The 17707-nt window shown below is 47.0% G+C and overlaps 1 protein-coding gene across 3 annotated transcripts in view; it reads right to left on the bottom strand.

Moving 5' to 3' along the window:
* LOC125644170 (coiled-coil domain-containing protein 33) overlaps window positions 1-3278 on the bottom strand; it is a 36114-nt gene extending 32836 nt beyond the window's left edge. The window contains exon 1 of one of the 3 annotated variants that reach the window (XM_048867719.2): window positions 3202-3278. In XM_048867719.2, coding sequence (XP_048723676.2) covers window positions 3202-3225 — 24 coding nt within the window. In that variant the 5' untranslated portion in view covers window positions 3226-3278. Of the gene's footprint in view, window positions 1-2847; window positions 3073-3201 lie in introns of those variants that run through there. The other 2 variants (XM_048867718.2, XM_048867721.2) reach the window with 2 other exon arrangements.
* Window positions 3279-17707: the final 14429 nt, after the last annotated feature.

The raw sequence follows: 17707 nt of genomic DNA, 5'->3' as shown, positions 1-17707 counted from the left end.
TTTCTTTTCTCTTATAAATAAACCTTTATATATTAGATACTAAAGGATTGGCAACAGCATGATTGTTAGGTAAGATCTGAGCAATATATTGACCTGGCTGCGTGGCTGATCTCTTGGGATTAGAAGGACTCTTTGTCTCATGAAATTGGTTTTCAATAAGCACTCATCCTTAGATGTTTTTAAGGCCTGGCTTGACAAAGCCCTGGCTGGCGTGATTTAGTTGGGGTTGGTCCTGCTTTGCGCAGAGGGTTGGACTAGATTACTTCCTTAGGTCTCTTCCAACCCTAATCTTCTATGATTCATCATAAAGTCTAGTGTCTGGGTGGTGAAATGTGTGCTGGAATGCCTAAGGAGACTGCATTTCTGACTTCTAGTTAACTAGTGTGGTAAGACAGAAGTTTACTTTTGTTTCAGGCTTGGTATATCTAATAATAGAATAATCACTAATTTGGGGTGAGTCTGCCCTATTTCTCAGCAGTTTGTCCTGAATCTCGTATCCTCAGCTGTGACTCACTGAGGCATGGTGACAACACAGTCTTTTGCATCTCTTCACTTCATCAAAATGGAACTGTGCACACTTTGCATTGTATACTTCATGTAAATGAGTGATTTACATCCGATTCGTTGGTGCCTAATTATCAGGGACAAATCCTACTTCAGTGAACACCACACATTGCTGAACTAATCAAACAGAGGTGACACAGTGCAAACAAAGTTCTCTCCCGGCAATCTTTAAAACATTCGCAAAAAGAAAAGGAGTACTTGTGGCACCTTAGAGACTAACCAATTTATTTGAGCATGAGCTTTCGTGAGCCACAGCTCACTTCATCAGATGTGTACCATGGAAACTGCAGCAGACTTTATATACACACAGAGAATATGAAACAATACCTCCTCCCACCCCACTGTCCTGCTGGTAATAGCTTATCTAAAGTGATCAGCAGGTGGGCCATTTCCAGCACAAATCCAGGTTTTCTCACCCTCCACCCCCCCACACAAATTCACTCTCCTGCTGGTGCTAGCCCATCCAAAGTGACAACTCTTTACATAATCAAGTCGGGCTATTTCCTGCATAGATCCAGGTTTTCTCACTTCCCCCCCACCCCCATACACACACAAACTCACTCTCCTGCTGGTAATAGCTCATCTAAACTGACCACTCTCCAAGTTTAAATCCAAGTTAAACCAGAATATCTGGGGGGGGGGGGGGTAGGAAAAAACAAGAGGAAACAGGCTACCTTGCATAATGACTTAGCCACTCCCAGTCTCTATTTAAGCCTAAATTAATAGTATCCAATTCGCAAATGAATTCCAATTCAGCAGTTTCTCGCTGGAGTCTGGATTTGAAGTTTTTTTGTTTTAAGATAGCGACCTTCATGTCTGTGATTGCGTGACCAGAGAGATTGAAGTGTTCTCCGACTGGTTTATGAATGTTATAATTCTTGACATCTGATTTGTGTCCATTTATTCTTTTACGTAGAGACTGTCCAGTTTGACCAATGTACATGGCAGAGGGGCATTGCTGGCACATGATGGCATATATCACATTGGTGGATGTGCAGGTAATTTAGGCTTAAATAGAGACTGGGAGTGGCTAAGTCATGTGTGTGTATGGGGGTGGGGGGGAAGTGAGAAAACCTGGATCTATGCAGGAAATAGCCCGACTTGATTATGTAAAGAGTTGTCACTTTGGATGGGCTAGCACCAGCAGGAGAGTGAATTTGTGTGGGGGGGTGGAGGGTGAGAAAACCTGGATTTGTGCTGGAAATGGCCCACCTGCTGATCACTTTAGATAAGCTATTACCAGCAGGACAGTGGGGTGGGAGGAGGTATTGTTTCATATTCTCTGTGTGTATATAAAGTCTGCTGCAGTTTCCACGGTACACATCTGATGAAGTGAGCTGTGGCTCACGAAAGCTCATGCTCAAATAAATTGGTTAGTCTCTAAGGTGCCACAAGTACTCCTTTTCTTTTTGCGAATACAGACTAACACGGCTGTTCCTCTGAAACCTTTAAAACATTGATTTTCTTAACTCAAGTGATAGAAATCCAGTGCAAGCCCAAATATTGCTAATTCAGTTATCTCACATTCTCTGTAACACAAAGCAGGGTCATGTTTCCCAACTGCTAGTCATTAACTCTGAAAATATACCTGCTTCGCTGGAACCTCCATTATCCACAATGATTTGTTCCCCGCCACGACACTCTGGTGACCACAACCATAAAAGCATATTGGTTATATCTGACGCTGCATCTGATCATGTTGTATCACCTCTGGTGGAAAGATACCTTGACACATGAGCTTTCAAAATGTAATGCTCACAAAAGCCATGTTCAGCACTGCAGCATGGGCAGCAGTCTACCCGTGGCTGCAGAGTCCTGGCCAGGAGCTACAGAGGCCCTGACACTAGCTAGCGCTAGTCAGCCTGAGAGCTAGAGAGCAGAGAGGATCCCAGGGTCTGCCTGTGTCCAGCAGGCTCGGCAAACAATCCTCTTGCTCTTCATTACAATTAAGCCCTGTCTCCTCACAGCTGTGAGGGGCCCTACAATGGCAAGAGCTACCTGCCCCCTTTGCTAGCAGCGAGGCTAAGAACTGAATGGGTCATGGGGATGGGAGGTCTCCTGTTCTGAAATGGTCTCTCCATTAGATTAGGGCTGCCATGTGATTGCATGGCGCAGAAGGGGTTAGTGTGCATCGCCTGGGCTGCGTCTGTGCTGTTGCTAATGAGAAGAATGCACTCCCAGAGCTGTCAGTCTGGCACCCTTTGCCAGCACTTAATTTAATGTGAGAGACAAAGAGAGATGGTTCATGGTCCCCTACCCCCGTTTGCAGCCCTGGATACTCACGGTTGAGGAGAACGGCCTGTAATACCAAGCCATCCACCACCTGTACCTGGCCCCTATCCTACTAGCTCATTCCAAGCCGTCTCCCATAGGCTGCTGCTGCTGCTCCTGAGAGACTCTGGGCTCCAGAGATAACTGGTGACACCCTTCACTGGCAGGCCAGCCATCCGTGATAACCAGTTCGTTGCCAGGTGTCTGTCACGTCAAACAGCAACACCCACAGAACTATGCAAACTCCAGAGCTCAAAGGCAAATCAGCGATCCCATTCTCTGCTGTCCTGACCACAGGGGGCTTGGACACACACCCTACCACGGCTGCAAGCTGCCTAGGAAAAGGCAGTAGGACACCAAACTTACAGAGGAGTTAGTAGCCTGCAGCATGAGGGAAGCCAGGCGTCTTTGAGGAACTTTTTGCTAGCAAGAGGGGTTTAGGTTTACGCAGGCACCACCTGCTTCCTTTGTGCATTCACAGCTCACACTGTGCTGCTGTTGCTACAACAAGAAGGTTCCTCTTAGCAACCGCACAGGAAAGGCTCCCTTTGAACTCCAGCTTCAGTGCACAAAGTGTGCACCCCACAGGTTTTCTCACTGCCACAGCAGATGTGTGGAAAGGAAAGAGAGGGGTGAGCCGCTCTGATGGAGAGCCAAGGGCCTAAGGTCAAGTATGCAAATCCAGGTTTCGACACCTGCCTGATTAGCAGAGGTGCTGAGCCCCCAGGCTTCCATTGACTTCAGAACCAGAAGATCAGGCCTCTTCTAGTTCTACATCTATGGGTGGACTGAAGCACTGAAAAAGTTAGCCTAGATGAAAAACCTTGAGCAACACAAACCTGTTGTTCTGTGTCTCCATCGAAGCAGTTTGTTACATGGGTACTGCCAAGCTAAAAAAACAACCCTGGGCACCACTCAATTGAAGTCAGTGATGGAATAAATTGATGCATTTATGCAGATTTACATCTGCTGGGCACCTAGATTTCTTTATCTTTATTACCCCGTAAGTCATTACAAATGTCATGGACTTTTCACCATTAATTCTATTAGTTTATCCTTTGCATTCTCTGATTGGGACAATGAAAATAAAGTGGTCAGTTTCATTTATGTAGTAAGTCAGTTTCTAGTCCAATGGTTCTCAACCTGTTTACCACTGTGGGCTACATATGCATCTATATGTTATATGGGCCTCATCCACACAATATGTATACTACCTGTATGCAGTGGTGAGCTGGAGCCGGTTCGCACCGGTTCGCACGCGCCAGGTGTTAAATTTTGAAGCAGTGTTAGAACCGGTTGTTAACCCGCTTCCCTGCAGGGGGCGCTGAGGCTTTGATGGGCTCCGGCCCGGAAGTGATGCAATTCCTCCTCCGGCCGCCGGGGGCGCTGCGCTGCGGGAGCCATGTGGGCTGCCGCCTGGCCCTGGGCACGAGCCCTGTTGCTGCTCCGGCTGCTCCCCGACCCCTGGCCCTGGGGCTCCTGCTGCTGCCTGGTGGGTCCCTGGCTGCTCAGCTGGGCCTGGGCTGCGTCCTGCTGCTCGGGCTGCTCCGAGCCGCTCTCCCCATGAGTACCCACCACCCTGCCTGCAGCCAGCCCCTGCCTCCAGCCACCCCCGCACTCCCTGCCTGCAGCCAGCCCCTGTCTCCAGCCACCCCCGCACCCCCTGCCTGCAGCCAGTCCCGCACCCCCTGCCTGCACCCCCTCCCTTCAGCCAGCCCCTGCCTCCAGCCACCCCCGCACCCCCTGCCCGCAGCCAGCCCCTGTCTCCAGCCACCCCCTGCTGATCCCACCCCACATCCACTGGTGCCCTGCAGTTCCCAGGGCAGTAACCCTGCACACCTGCTTCAATGAGGGGGGTAGGGAGCAGCAGGGACCAACACGTGCACACCCTAGGGTGATCAGACAGCAAGTGTGAAAAATCAGGACGGGGTGGGGGGGTAATGGGACCCTATATAAGAAAAAGACCCCAAAATCGGGACTGTCCCTATAAAATCGGGACATCTGGTCACCCTAGCACAGCCCCAGGGAGTGGCGGGGACCCACACATGTGAAACGGAGCTTGTTTCTAGTTCAGGCCCATCTTTTAAAAAAAGAACTTTAGGCAGGGTTAACATACAGCCGTATTTTCCCGGACAGGTCAGGCTTTTTGGTTCTTAAATCGCCGTCCGGGAAGAATTTTTAAATTTTAAAAATACGGACGTATGGTATGGAAAATACGGACGTATGGTGACCCTGTTGGTACAAAAAATACATACTGTGGCACATCCCTTCTATCAGAACTTTTTATAGGAGCCGGTTGTTAAGATTTTGGCAGCTCATCGCTGCCTGTATGGCCCTGAGGATGTCACATGGGCTGGAGCTGTGTGCTGATTGCGCCACAAGTGCCCCACAGGCCCTGGGTTGAGAACCACTGTTCTAGTCAATTCTACCTGCAAGAGTCCAGTATACCAGCTTTTAGATTGGCAGTGCTGCTGGGGAAGTTTAACTTTAGGGCTGTTTAACATTTAAATGTTACCTCTGCATTTGGACCCATTTCAATGGGTGTTTTGGTCTATGAAAACTAGTTTACAAAGACTAATTCTGGGCCAAACTTGACCTTACAGTGACTATTTAAAAAGAGAGATTTCTGTACTAGCATAGTGTTCCATAAGCAAAATACTACAGGGGAGGGTCTTCTCTGCCTTGCATTATTGTGTCATCATTCATGCCTGTGCTAAGCTGGTATAAAATGTTGAGATCATTTCCAATCACACTGCACAGATGTACACAAGGTGTAAAGCAATGGAGAATTGGGCCCTAAATATAAAAACCTCACAATCACCCCTCTAACTTTTATTTAGAAAAGGAAACTTTAGAGGCAGGGAAGAGACAGCCCACCCAGAAAAAAATAAGACACCCCTGTAATGATGCTGCCTCTGGCAGGACACAACTGAGAGTATCAGTTCAGGACAAATTGCTTAGAGCAGGGCAGTTACAGCCCAAAGCTGGAGTTCCTTTACTATTAAGGCAAACCAAACCAGCCAAACAGAGAAGACTTTGGTTTTACCCCACTGGTTAACCATAAGTCACACAAGCAATTCCTGCAGACACTCCAGTTTCCCAGTATCACCACCAGCAGCCACTCGTTATGGGGATGAATGGTTATGAAAACCAATACCCCAGTAAAAGAAAAAAGGTTTGCCCGATCCCAAAGGACCAAGCCTCAGACCCAGGTTAATATACAAGTCAGATCTTACCCACAAATCACGCTGTTGCCAATCCTTTAGAATCTAAAATCTAAAGTTTTATTCATAAAAGGAAAGAAATATAGATGCTAGCTAGAATTGGTTAAATGGAATCAATTACATACAGTAATGGCAAAGTTCTTGGTTCAGGCTTCTAGCAGTGATGGAATAAACTGCAGGTTCAAATCAAGTCTCTGGAGTACAACCACAGCTGGGACAGGTCATTCAGTCCTGTGTTCAGAGCTTCAGTTTGTAGCAAAGTTCCTCCGGAGATCAGAAGCAGGACTGAAGACAAGGTGGAGGAGATGCAGCTGCCTTTCAAAGTCTCTTGCCATGTGGCTTGTGCTTTCTTTGTTCCAACCACAAGCTACCCAGCACATGGCATGGAAAAACCTTAGAGTTCTGTCCATAGGCATGTCCCTGCATGCCTTGCTGAGTCACAAGGTGTATCTGCCTTCTCTCAATGTGTCAGTTGTATAGCTGATGGTCCTTAATGGGCCATCAAGCAGGCTAGGCAGTGCTGATGTTAACTGGTCTGGGGGGTCACCCAGAAGCATAGCACAAGTTTGAAATACAGACAATATAGAGCCAATATTTATAACTTTACATACAAAAATGATACATGCATACAGATAGCATAATCATAACCAGCAAATCATAACCATGTCTTAGACACCTCACATGACAGCCTTTGTACAATATTTGCTGCAAATATATAACAGTGGTTGCAACAATGATCTATACGGTTACAGTTTATGTCAATAATGTCACAATTCCACCCCACCCTTGCTTCTAAACCCGCTACCTGTCTCTGTTACTGACCTTTTAGGAAGGTTATGAAATATCTGATTTATTCCCCCATATGTTTCATTTCCATGCATTGCTGTATTCTGGCAAGGCTCAAAAGTCCACAAGAAAGCATGCTCTGGTTCTGATCCAAAACCTAGTTCAGTATCATTACAGTCCTTGTCAATCAGCCCAAGCTCGAGATGTCTCAGACCTCACTGAAATTCAAAGCTCCAGAACCCATTTAAGACCAGGTTAATAATAAACCAGCTAGAGTGTTCTGGGTCCTTGCCAAATTCCCTGTTTGGGGATGCCAAGGTGAATGATGGAGGATTGGGCCAAAAGAAATCTGATGAGGTTCAATAAGGATAAGTGCAGCGTCCTGCACTTAGGACGGAAGAACCCAATGCACCGCTACAGACTAGGGACCAAATGGCTAGGCAGCAGTTCTGAGGAAAAGGACCTAGGGGTGACAGTGGACGAGAAGCTGGATATGAGTCAGCAGTGAGCCCTTGTTGCCAAGAAGGCCAATGGCATTTTGGGATGTATAAGTAGGGGCATAGCGAGCAGATCGAGGGACGTGATCGTTCCCCTCTATTCGACATTGGTGAGGCCTCATCTGGAGTACTGTGTCCAGTTTTGGGCCCCACACTACAAGAAGGATGTGGATAAATTGGAGAGAGTCCAGCAAAGGGCAACAAAAATGATTAGGGGTCTGGAACACATGACTTATGAGGAGAGGCTGAGGGAGCTGGGATTGTTTAGTCTGCAGAAGAGAAGAACGAGGGGGGATTTGATAGCTGCTTTCAACTACCTGAGAGGTGGTTCCAGAGAGGATGGTTCTAGACTATTCTCAGTGGTAGAAGAGGACAGGACAAGGAGTAATGGTCTCAAGTTGCAGTGGGGGAGGTTTAGGTTGGATATTAGGAAAAACTTTTTCACTAGGAGGGTGGTGAAACACTGGAATGCGTTACCTAGGGAGGTGGTAGAATCTCCTTCCTTAGAAGTTTTTAAGGTCAGGCTTGACAAAGAATCATAGAATCATAGAATCATAGAATATCAGGGTTGGAAGGGACCTCAGGAGGTCATCTAGTCCAACTCCCTGCTCAAAGCAGGACCAATCCCCAATTAAATCATCCCAGCCAGGGCTTTTTGTCAAACAGCCATCAGTCAGTGTCTCCCTGAGGGACCCCCCTTCCCAGGGCTGAGTGCTGGGGTGGGTAGGATCTGGCAGCTGGGGCTGCAAGGGAATGGATGGGCCAATCAGTTGTGTATGCAGAAGAATGGACCTCAGGAGGTCATCTAGTCCAACCCCCTGCTCAAAGCAGGACCAATCCCCAATTAAATCATCCCAGCCAGGGCTTTTTGTCAAACAGCCATCAGTCAGTGTCTCCCTGAGGGACCCCCCTTCCCAGGGCTGAGTGCTGGGGTGGGTAGGATCTGGCAGCTGGGGCTGCAAGGGAATGGATGGACCAATCAGTTGTGTATGCAGAAGAATGGACCAATAAGCTGCAGACCAGTTTTGGTTAGAATGGGAAAGAGGCAGGTCCCTAATGTGTCTCTCCACTGCCTGTCTTCCATGGCTGAATCACCCCAAGGTTATCACCTCAAGGGTTCCTTGGCAAATTATTGCCACTGATTACAAAGCAGACATTGCATTAGGAATCAGACCACCCCACACCTCAAGACCTCAAACACCTCTGTATCCTTGTCTGGGGTCCCTATTTTGAGAGCTGGTAAATAAATAAACTTGGGCTACATGCTCAATCCAGGAGATCTGTGTATGATACTACAAGGATACCCATTAGTGTGCAGTTCAGAGATGTCCATAGTAGACTCTGCTCCTTGCTTCTGCATGGGTCATGGCTTTTGCTCCCTGTGTTCTGGGTTGTAATTGCTGTCATTGAGATTGCTGCAGTTGTAGAACTGATCAATGAAATTGTTTTTGATTGGTCACTTTATTAATATAACTTCATAAGCAAAGTTTTATGAATGAAACAACATTCATTCATAAAGCTGGTTACCCCAATAACTGGCTAATTGAGTTTCACTTTCAATCCAATTGCTGCTTAAATCGCTGAAACTTGCACTGTTACAACATTGTAACTTCTGCTCACTGTCTGTCATACATTATACTTGTCTATATTGTAACTTCTGTTCACTGTTTGCCATTCCTTACACTTGTTCATACTGTAACTCAAACTCCATTTTAACTTGTCCCAAACTCCATTTTAAAATGCTCACTCCATTTTGTAAAAGCTTGCTGCAACCTTCATTTTTGCAAAACCCTGCTGTAATCTTATTAGTTTAGTTCAGATGTGTGAATGAGGTATGTATGGATGGTGGAATCAACCTCCAGCCCCAGCCTGTCCTGATGAAATAAAGTGGTGTAAACACCCAACAGTTGAAGATGCAGACAACAGCTCTGACAAAGTAAGAGGAGTCCACCCTCAAAAGAAAAGAACAAAAGTGCAATTGAAGAAACATTAAAGCCAGGTCCTAGGCTGAAAGTCATGTCTGTAATTGATGGGTGATCAATCACACCGAACCCAGAGGCAGCGTGACACAGCAAGACCTATAGACTCTGGATTCAAACTAAAGCCTACAAAAAGGATGGGTGAGATGGAAGACTTTGGAGGGTAACATTCTGCTGCCAACATGGAAGGGCTTCGGTGCATGTCCAACAGAGACCCGGCTCTTCCTTGTGCCTGGCTTTCCTGGCCAGCTAGCCGCCACAAGCTATGAACCCAAGCCACAAACTCAAGCTATATTCAGGACTGGTAACTATACAGCAGCTGCAGAACCTGTGTGTGTGTATGAACGAACGTGTGACTGAATGTGAAACTGAATGAAATGTTATAGCTATAACTGACTGCCTACTACGATTCTTTTTGTATTCACAATAAATGTGACATTTTGTCTTATCCCCTTTAATAAGATCCTGCTGGTTTTTATTTCATTGGTATAACACAGTGTGGCTTTACAAAGAGGAGAGTCTTGCAACACACTAGGAATAATGACAGGCTTTGGCGTGGTCTTCCTCTGTGTGCTTATTCAGCAGTTGAACAACTCAGTGGAGAAAGCCTCACCAAGGACTCCACATTGGGCACTGTCAACTGCATTGTTCCAAGGGAGAACAGCTGTCTCGGTGAGATCAGGATGGAGAGGAGGTCTCTGATGCAGCTGGTCCCTGGCCATTCAAGTCCATGGCCTTGAATTGGCACTGAAAGCAGATGTTGATCCACTGGAGAGCAAGGAACCCTGGTGTGAAGAGTCCTGTGCTTCCCTTCCTTAGCTAAGGAGATGGGCTCTGCCTTCTGCACAAACTGGAGATTCAGCGTGGTTTCCATATGTAGGCCCAGCTACAGCACAGTGAGTTATCATAGTCCAGCCTGGAGGAGACCAAGGCACAGTCCCCATGGCTGGATCCTCGTTGCAGAGCAAGAGGCATCATTTCCTGCCAAGCGGAAGCAGCTACGATGTTGGACAGGATTAGTGATGATGGGCCCGAGACCCACACTTAGGGTAGGAGGGTGAAGCACTTTGATGGCAGAAGAGGTCAACATTTTGGCAGCTCTTTGGAGCATTTCCTCATTCCCCCTGCACCACTCCAACCTTCCCTGCAGTCCATTTGAGCTCGTTGCTCTCTGTGCAGGTGCTAAACTCTTATAGACAATTTGCACGTCTCACACAGGTGACATCTCTGTTAATCTCTCATATACCATGGCGATGAGGGCCACACAACCCCATGGAGGTGCCAAGAAGGAGCTATAGAGCTACAGAACTGTGTGTCACCATGATATTGCTCACAGCAAAGCCCACAGGATCTCACCTCCTCTCCAAGAGGCCTCAGAAAGGAAGGGAAGAGAGACTAGACAACACTGAATGGAAACTAATGCATGGTTGAATACTGAATGCGACTGCAGCATACCCCGTTGGACTCCTCCAGCAGGTCAGTGCCTAGTGGAACATTTCCTACAGATGCCCCAGGCCATCCACCCAAAACTTTGCATAGAGGACAGGACAAGCTGGGTCTGCAGCAGCACTGGCACAGCTGTGTGAGGGAATTATAGACGTTTAGGCTAACCCCGTACCAAGATGCAGGATTTATTGTGTCTGAACCATCCAAGACAGATGGCTATCCAGTCTTTTGAAAACTTTCAGCGAATAAGCTTCTATGACCTCCCTAGGCATCTGTTCCATGGTCCTACTGTGCTTACAGCTAGGAAGTTTTTCCTCAGATTTAATCTATATCTGCTAGGCTGTAGTTCGAACCCATTGTCTCTTGTCCTGCCCTCTGTGGTAAAAGAGACCAACTTTTCTCCACCTTTTTAATGGCAGCCTTTCTAGTATTTGAAGGCCGCTATTATATTCCCCCTCAATCTCCTCTTTTCCAAACTGAACATACCCAGTTTCTTCAGCCTTTGCTCATATGGCTTGTGTTCCATCCCTCTGATCATCTTTGTCACTCTCCTTTGGATCCTTTCCAGTTTCTCTACATCCTTTCTATATATTGGCGACCAAAGTTGGACACAGTACTCCAGCTGAGGCCTAACCAGCATTGAGTAGAGTGGCACTATCACTCCTGTAACTTGCATGATATGCCTCTGTTAATACAACTGAAAATTGCATTTGCTGTTTTTGCAACCGCATCACAACTCCCAGATCCTTCTCAACAGTGCTGCTGCCAAGCCCCATTCTGTATTTGTGCATTTGGTTTTTTCCCCTAAATGTAGCACCTTACATGTGTCTTTGCTGAATTTCATTTTGTTGTCTATAGTCCAGTTCTCCAATTTGTCAAGATTTGCTGAATTTTAGCCCTATCCTACAAAGTATTAGCAAGTATTGGTATCCTCCAGCTTTGCGTCATGTGCAAATTTGATCAGTATGCACTCTATACCTACATCCAGGTCATTAATAAAAATGTTGAAGAACTCTGGACCCAGAGTTGGGACCTCTTGGACCCCCACTTGGGACATCTCTCCAATCTGACATCATTCCATTAATAGTTACTCTTTGTTTGCCTTTTTTAACCAAGTATGTATCCACTTAACAGGGCTGCCATATCAGGCCCTGCAGCAGCATTGGCGAAGCTGTGGGGATGTGTTTAAGGCTGTGATTCCCAAGGCAGAGGCAGCACGGGGACAGCTGTGTGCACTCTTCCTAGATCAGGGGTTCTCAAAAAATTTTGGTGGCCTCAGAGTGCAGCCACCAACTCTTGCTCGTGGCCGCACTGACACTTTTTCCTAAAATACTTAAATAACTTTCGGAAAAAAAAAAAGCTATGCATGGACACACACCCAAATCATTGTAATTTATTTATGTAGGGTTTTTTTTCCATACTCAGAAATAAAAATAATACTGTGAAAAATGATATTTGTATGTTTGTTAATATCACTTTTCACAGCAAGGCCTGGCAAGTTAAGACTTGGATGGAGAAATGGGGGGTGAGGCAGCAGTGGCCAAGGAAGATGGATGGAGGGGTGGGTGAGGCAGCAGAGGCAAGGGGCAATGTATGGGGGGCCCCGCCATCGCGTGATTGGGTGTGTGGGTCAGCACCTGGGGTTGGAGGTCAGTGCCCTGGGCCAGCACCCCCTGGAGCCTAGTATCGATGCCTGCAGCTGTGTGGCCAGGGCTGAGGATTTGCGCCCAGGGCTGGGGATCAGCACCCGCTGCCATGCAGCTGGGGGTCAGCATCTGGAGCCAGCACCCAGTCCTGGTCCACGCCTTCGGGTCCACGCCTGATGCTGCCCAGCCAGGGCTAGGAGTCAATGTCCTGGGCCAGCACCCACAGGAGCCTTGGGCTGACACCTGCTGCTGCGTGACTGGGGCTGGGGATCTGCACCTGGGGTTGGGGATCAGAGTCCATGGCCAGCATCTGCCAGAACCCACAGTTGACATCCAGGAGCAGTGCCCGGGGGTAGTGGCCAGGTCTGGGGGTTAGAGTGTGCAGCCAGGGGTCGGCTGCCGCCAGCGTTGGGGGCTGGCATTTGGGATCTGTATCCAGAGCCAGCACCTGCCAGACCCCAAGACCAGTGCCGGGGATCTGCACCCAGGGCCAGCAGTTGCAGCTGGGGATCTTCACCCAGGGCTGCCAGCCACTGGAACCCCAGGGTTGGCACCTAGGGTCAGTGGCCAGGGCTGGGGATTGGGGCCTGAAGCCCCATGGATGGAGCCCTGGTCTGCAGCCAGGTTCCCTAAGTCCCCACTGCCCAACCACCTCAGGGCTGAAGTCCACGAAGCCCCCGTCCCTCCCCAGTTAGAGAACTCACTTTCTCCTTCAGTGTTGTGCCCCACCTGCCTCTGGAGACATGCAGAGCAGTGCATCCAGGAGAAACAGGGAGGGAGGGGGAGGAGCCAATGCGTTCCCTACTCCACATCACCGCTTAGGAAGTTGTTGTGGCCAAATGCGGCCATGATGGCCGCATTTGAGAAATGCTGTCCTAGATGCACCCAGGGCTAAAACCCTTCACTCTTCTGGTCCCAGTCCTCACAAAATATCAGTCTTCTCATAGTGAACAGAGGGGCCCAGCCCAGTGATTCCCCCAGTTTCTGAATCTGAGCAGCCTTGGGAGCTTTGGGGCTTGAGGATCATCCTGTTGGTCCCTTGTGAGTCTCCCAGTCCTCCCAGTCCATTTCACACCTGTTTCTCTCAGAGCATCACCTGTGAGACAGCGCCAGATGGGTGCCTGAATAATAAATTCCATTTGCTCCCTGCCTGAGCCGCCACTGGGAACCCCACTGTGATTGCTTCAAGCTCTACTTGAAGGACATAAAGTTTGCAGGCAAAAGGCAGTGTGTTTTACATGCACAGCCTAGCTCATCTGGCTGGGGATTGAAACTCAGTTCAGATGGAGAATCCCTGCACTGACATCCCCCGCCTGGACTCTTCTCCCAACAAACCCCAAACTCCTTGATCTTTCTTCCCTTGGCCCCCAAGCAGACTCTCCTGCAGGCCCTTACCCCAGAGAGAAGCACAGCACACTGCTGGGTAAACAGGTGCAACCTCATTCACAGTAATGGTGTTATGCCTGCTAAAGCCAGCCGTGAATTTAGTTCAGATTCTCTACTGATTCCTGCTCCCCCCACACCCTCTCTCTGATCCCTGCTTCCCCACTCCAGAACTTCTCTCACCCTCTGATTTCTGCTCCCCCAAGTCCCTTTCTGATTTCTTTTCTTCCCAGATACCACCCCCCTCTGTTCTCTGCTCCCCTGACCCCTCTTTCTTTGCTTCCCTCAGACCTCCTCTCTAATCTCTGATCCCCCAGACCCCATTGTGGCACTGCACCCCATATTCTTCAGAGTGATATTATTATGATATGATTATGACATAATTATGATGCAGTTTGTACAAGATAAATCATGTGACATATCATTGGAAAAGTTTTGATTTGCTGAATATGATTATCGTATTTGTATGCATGTATTATTTTTGTATCTAAAGTTATGAATATTGAATATGTATTTGTATTTCAAATGTAGTTACACCTGTGTAATGCCCACTAGACAAGATGCTTTCAGTCTAGATAGCTGGCTGGAAAGGGCCTATTCAGGGCAATGAGCCATTAGGGAGAACAAAAGGCTTTAGGAGAAGCTTATCTCCCACCTGGTGAGCCTTCCTGAGAACTCCACAGACAACCTGTGAGTGATGGCTGCTATGACTCTACAAGGATATGTGACCAGGCCACATGACGCTGGATTCTATCTTGGGATGTCAGTATTTTTCCACAGATTGGTCTGGGATCCAAGCTTATATGCAAAAGCTATATAAGGCAGGGGAGTGACATCATCAGGGTTTTTCACTCCCCATACAAGAAGACTCCTGGAAACACCTGAGGAACAAAGACTGAACTGGGGGAAGTGCTGCGCCCATGCTAAAGGGATTTCTAGCTTACGCATGAAGACCTGAGAAACCCAAGTTGTAAAGCTAATGCAGCGTGTGCCTTAAGAATCTGTAGCCTGCTCGTACCATCAATTAGGGTGAGAATCTGCTATTCATAGCCAATCTATTTAGTATATTAAGTTTAGTTTGCATTTTTTGTTTATTTGCTAGGTAATCTGCTTTGATCTGTTTGCTATCCCTTATAATCACTTAAAATCTATTTTTTTTGTAGTTAATAAATTTGTTTTATGTTTTAATCCAAAGCAGTGAGCTTTGACTGGAGTGCTTGGGGAAAATCTTTGCTTGGTTACCACAAGTGTGCATTGTTTTCTTCACATTGAGGGAGAGGCGGACCGGGTATTAAACCCATATACTGGCCAGATTTGACCAGGGCAGGATGGTACTGCTCTGGGGTCCCAGGCTCGGAAGCTGGTGGTTATAGAGCCTGCATGTAACTGCAGCTGGGTGTGTCCCTACCTGTGTGAATGCTGGTGAAAGTGCAGGCTGGAGGGCTTTGCAGCTTAACACAGCAGCACAGTGTGAGAGGGAGCCCAGGCTGGTGGGTCAGGGGACTCAGTGGTACCCCAATTCCAGGTGGCACCCCGGGGGAACCTGTCACACCCATTTCTTCTCTGCTGCCCCCAGAACCTCTTTCTCCTCTGCTTCCCCCAGATTCCTCCCTATGAACTTTGCTCCCCATCCCTTCTCTCTGTGATCTCTGCTCACCCATCCCCTCTCTCTCTGTTCTTGGCTCCCCCAGTTCCCTGTCTCTGACCTTTGCTCCCACAATCCCCTCGCTCTTATCTCTGCTCCCCCCACATCCTCTCTATGATTTCTGCTCCCCCCACATCCCCTCTCTGATCTCTGCTTCCCACACATCCTCTCTATGATCTCTGCCACCCAGACCCCACCTCTCATGGACATCTGCTTCCCCTGACTCCCCCTGTCTCCTTTCTCCCCTTGTACTTTCCCATACTCCCCAGATGGATAATACTTGCTGGTTTCATCATAAGAACATGAACATAAGAACGGCCATACTGGGTCAGACCAAGGGTCCATCAAGCCCAGTATCCTGTCCTCTGACAGTGGCCACTGACAGGTCCCCAAAGGGAATGAACAGACAGGTTATCATCAAGTGATCCATGCCCTGTCACCCAATCCCAGCTTCTGGCAAACAGAGGCTAGGGACACCGTTCCTGCCCATCCTGGCTAATAGCCATTGATGGACCTATCTTCCATAAATCTATCTAGCTCCCTTTTGAACCCCGTTATAGTATTAGCCTTCACAACACCCTCTGGCAAGGAGTTCCAGAGGCTAACAGTGCATTGCTTGAAAAAATACTTTCTTGTGTTTGTTTTAAACCTGCTACCTATTAATTTCATTTGGCGGCCACTTGTTCTTGTATTATGAGAAGGAGTAAATAACACTTCCTTATTTACTTTCTCTATACCACTCATGCTCCCAGCTAAAAAACAAAGAATGTGTGCTTTAAAAATCTCCTTCTGAGATCTTTGCTTCTGTTTAAAATTTATTCCACCTCTATCAGTATGTCAGGGTTCCCCCACGTACTCTGAACTCTGATATACAGACGGGGGGACCCGCACAGAAGATCCCCAAAGCTGCCAACTTATGTTAAATTCTGCCACCTTATGTTAAAATTTCCCCAGAGACAAGTTCTTTTCCTTTTCCTTGGATGGTACTGCTTCCACCACTAAATGATTAACACAAAAATTCAAGGAAGGGCCACTTTGAAGCACTATCTCCCCAAAATATCCCTTCAAACCCTTTCCTAGGGAGGCTTGAGAATACTATACCAACCAATTGCCTTAGCAATGTGAGCAGAGACCACATCCTTTGTTTTCAGGGCACTGAAATCAGTCAGGTTCTTAAAAGAAGTACTTTATAAAAAAAAAAATCACATCTGTAAAATCACAATGGAAAGTAATTTTAGAGGGTTATAAAAAGATTTTAAACATAGACGATTCCCTTCTGGGTTCAGCTTCACACTTACAAACACAGAAATAAGGAAAATTCACAGACCAAAACAAAAGATAAGAATGCATTTACTTGCCCTACTTAGTTCTGTGGTTTTAAATGGATTATTCCAGGTATATTTTCAGGAGATGTTATACTGTTTAACCCTTTACAAGTAAGGCAATCCACTACAGCTACCAAGGAAGGATTTTATGTTACTGCATAGATAAAGGCTGCTATCCCCCCCTTATATTGAGGAGATCCCGTCATGGGGCCCTTTTGTCCCCATCCGATGAAGTGAGCTGTAGCTCACAAAAGCTTATGCTCAGATAAATTGGTTAGTCTCTAAGGTGCCACAAGTACTCCTTTTCTTTTTGCGAATACAGACTAACACGGCTGTTACTCTGAAACCTCCATACACACTGCCGCCAAATCACTGTGCTCCCCTCAGGGCATCATGAATAGAGGGGGGGGGCCTAACTAGAAGGACCAATGAGAAATATAGTTCATATACATAGTTCATATGCACGTCCATCACAACTTGTGTTCCATTCTACTGATGAAGTGTGCTGTAGCCCACGAAACCTAATGCGCAAATACACAAATCAAAATTCATGACTGATGATTTCAGATGACAACTTTCTCTGAGAACCTTCATACTAAATCGGTTGAATTTCTCTAATTACCTTCTGAAAGAGATGGACTCTTAGAAATTAAAAACAAAGCAAAACTTATTGCTGGTGGTAAAGTTCTCAAGGAATCTTGATCCTATTGTACTTATACTTCTGTACTCATAATTTCCAAGCGATAGGTTGTTGAAAATAAGAAACAAAAGACTTTTATCACTGAATATCGCTTGTGACAAATTTCTCATGGAATCTTCGTCTTAAAGACCTTCATTTCGGTCCAGATCATTTGGAAGAGAATGGAGAACGTGAAAATTATTTTTAAAAAGTTAAACTCGATTTTCTGATTGCTTGGAAAAACTTTCTCTTTGAATCATTT

The sequence above is a fragment of the Caretta caretta genome, chromosome 10, assembly GCF_965140235.1.
Source record: "Caretta caretta isolate rCarCar2 chromosome 10, rCarCar1.hap1, whole genome shotgun sequence".
Taxonomy (NCBI): domain Eukaryota; kingdom Metazoa; phylum Chordata; order Testudines; family Cheloniidae; genus Caretta; species Caretta caretta.
Note: the sequence above shows the minus strand (reverse complement) of the source record. Positions and strands in the feature narration are given on the sequence as shown.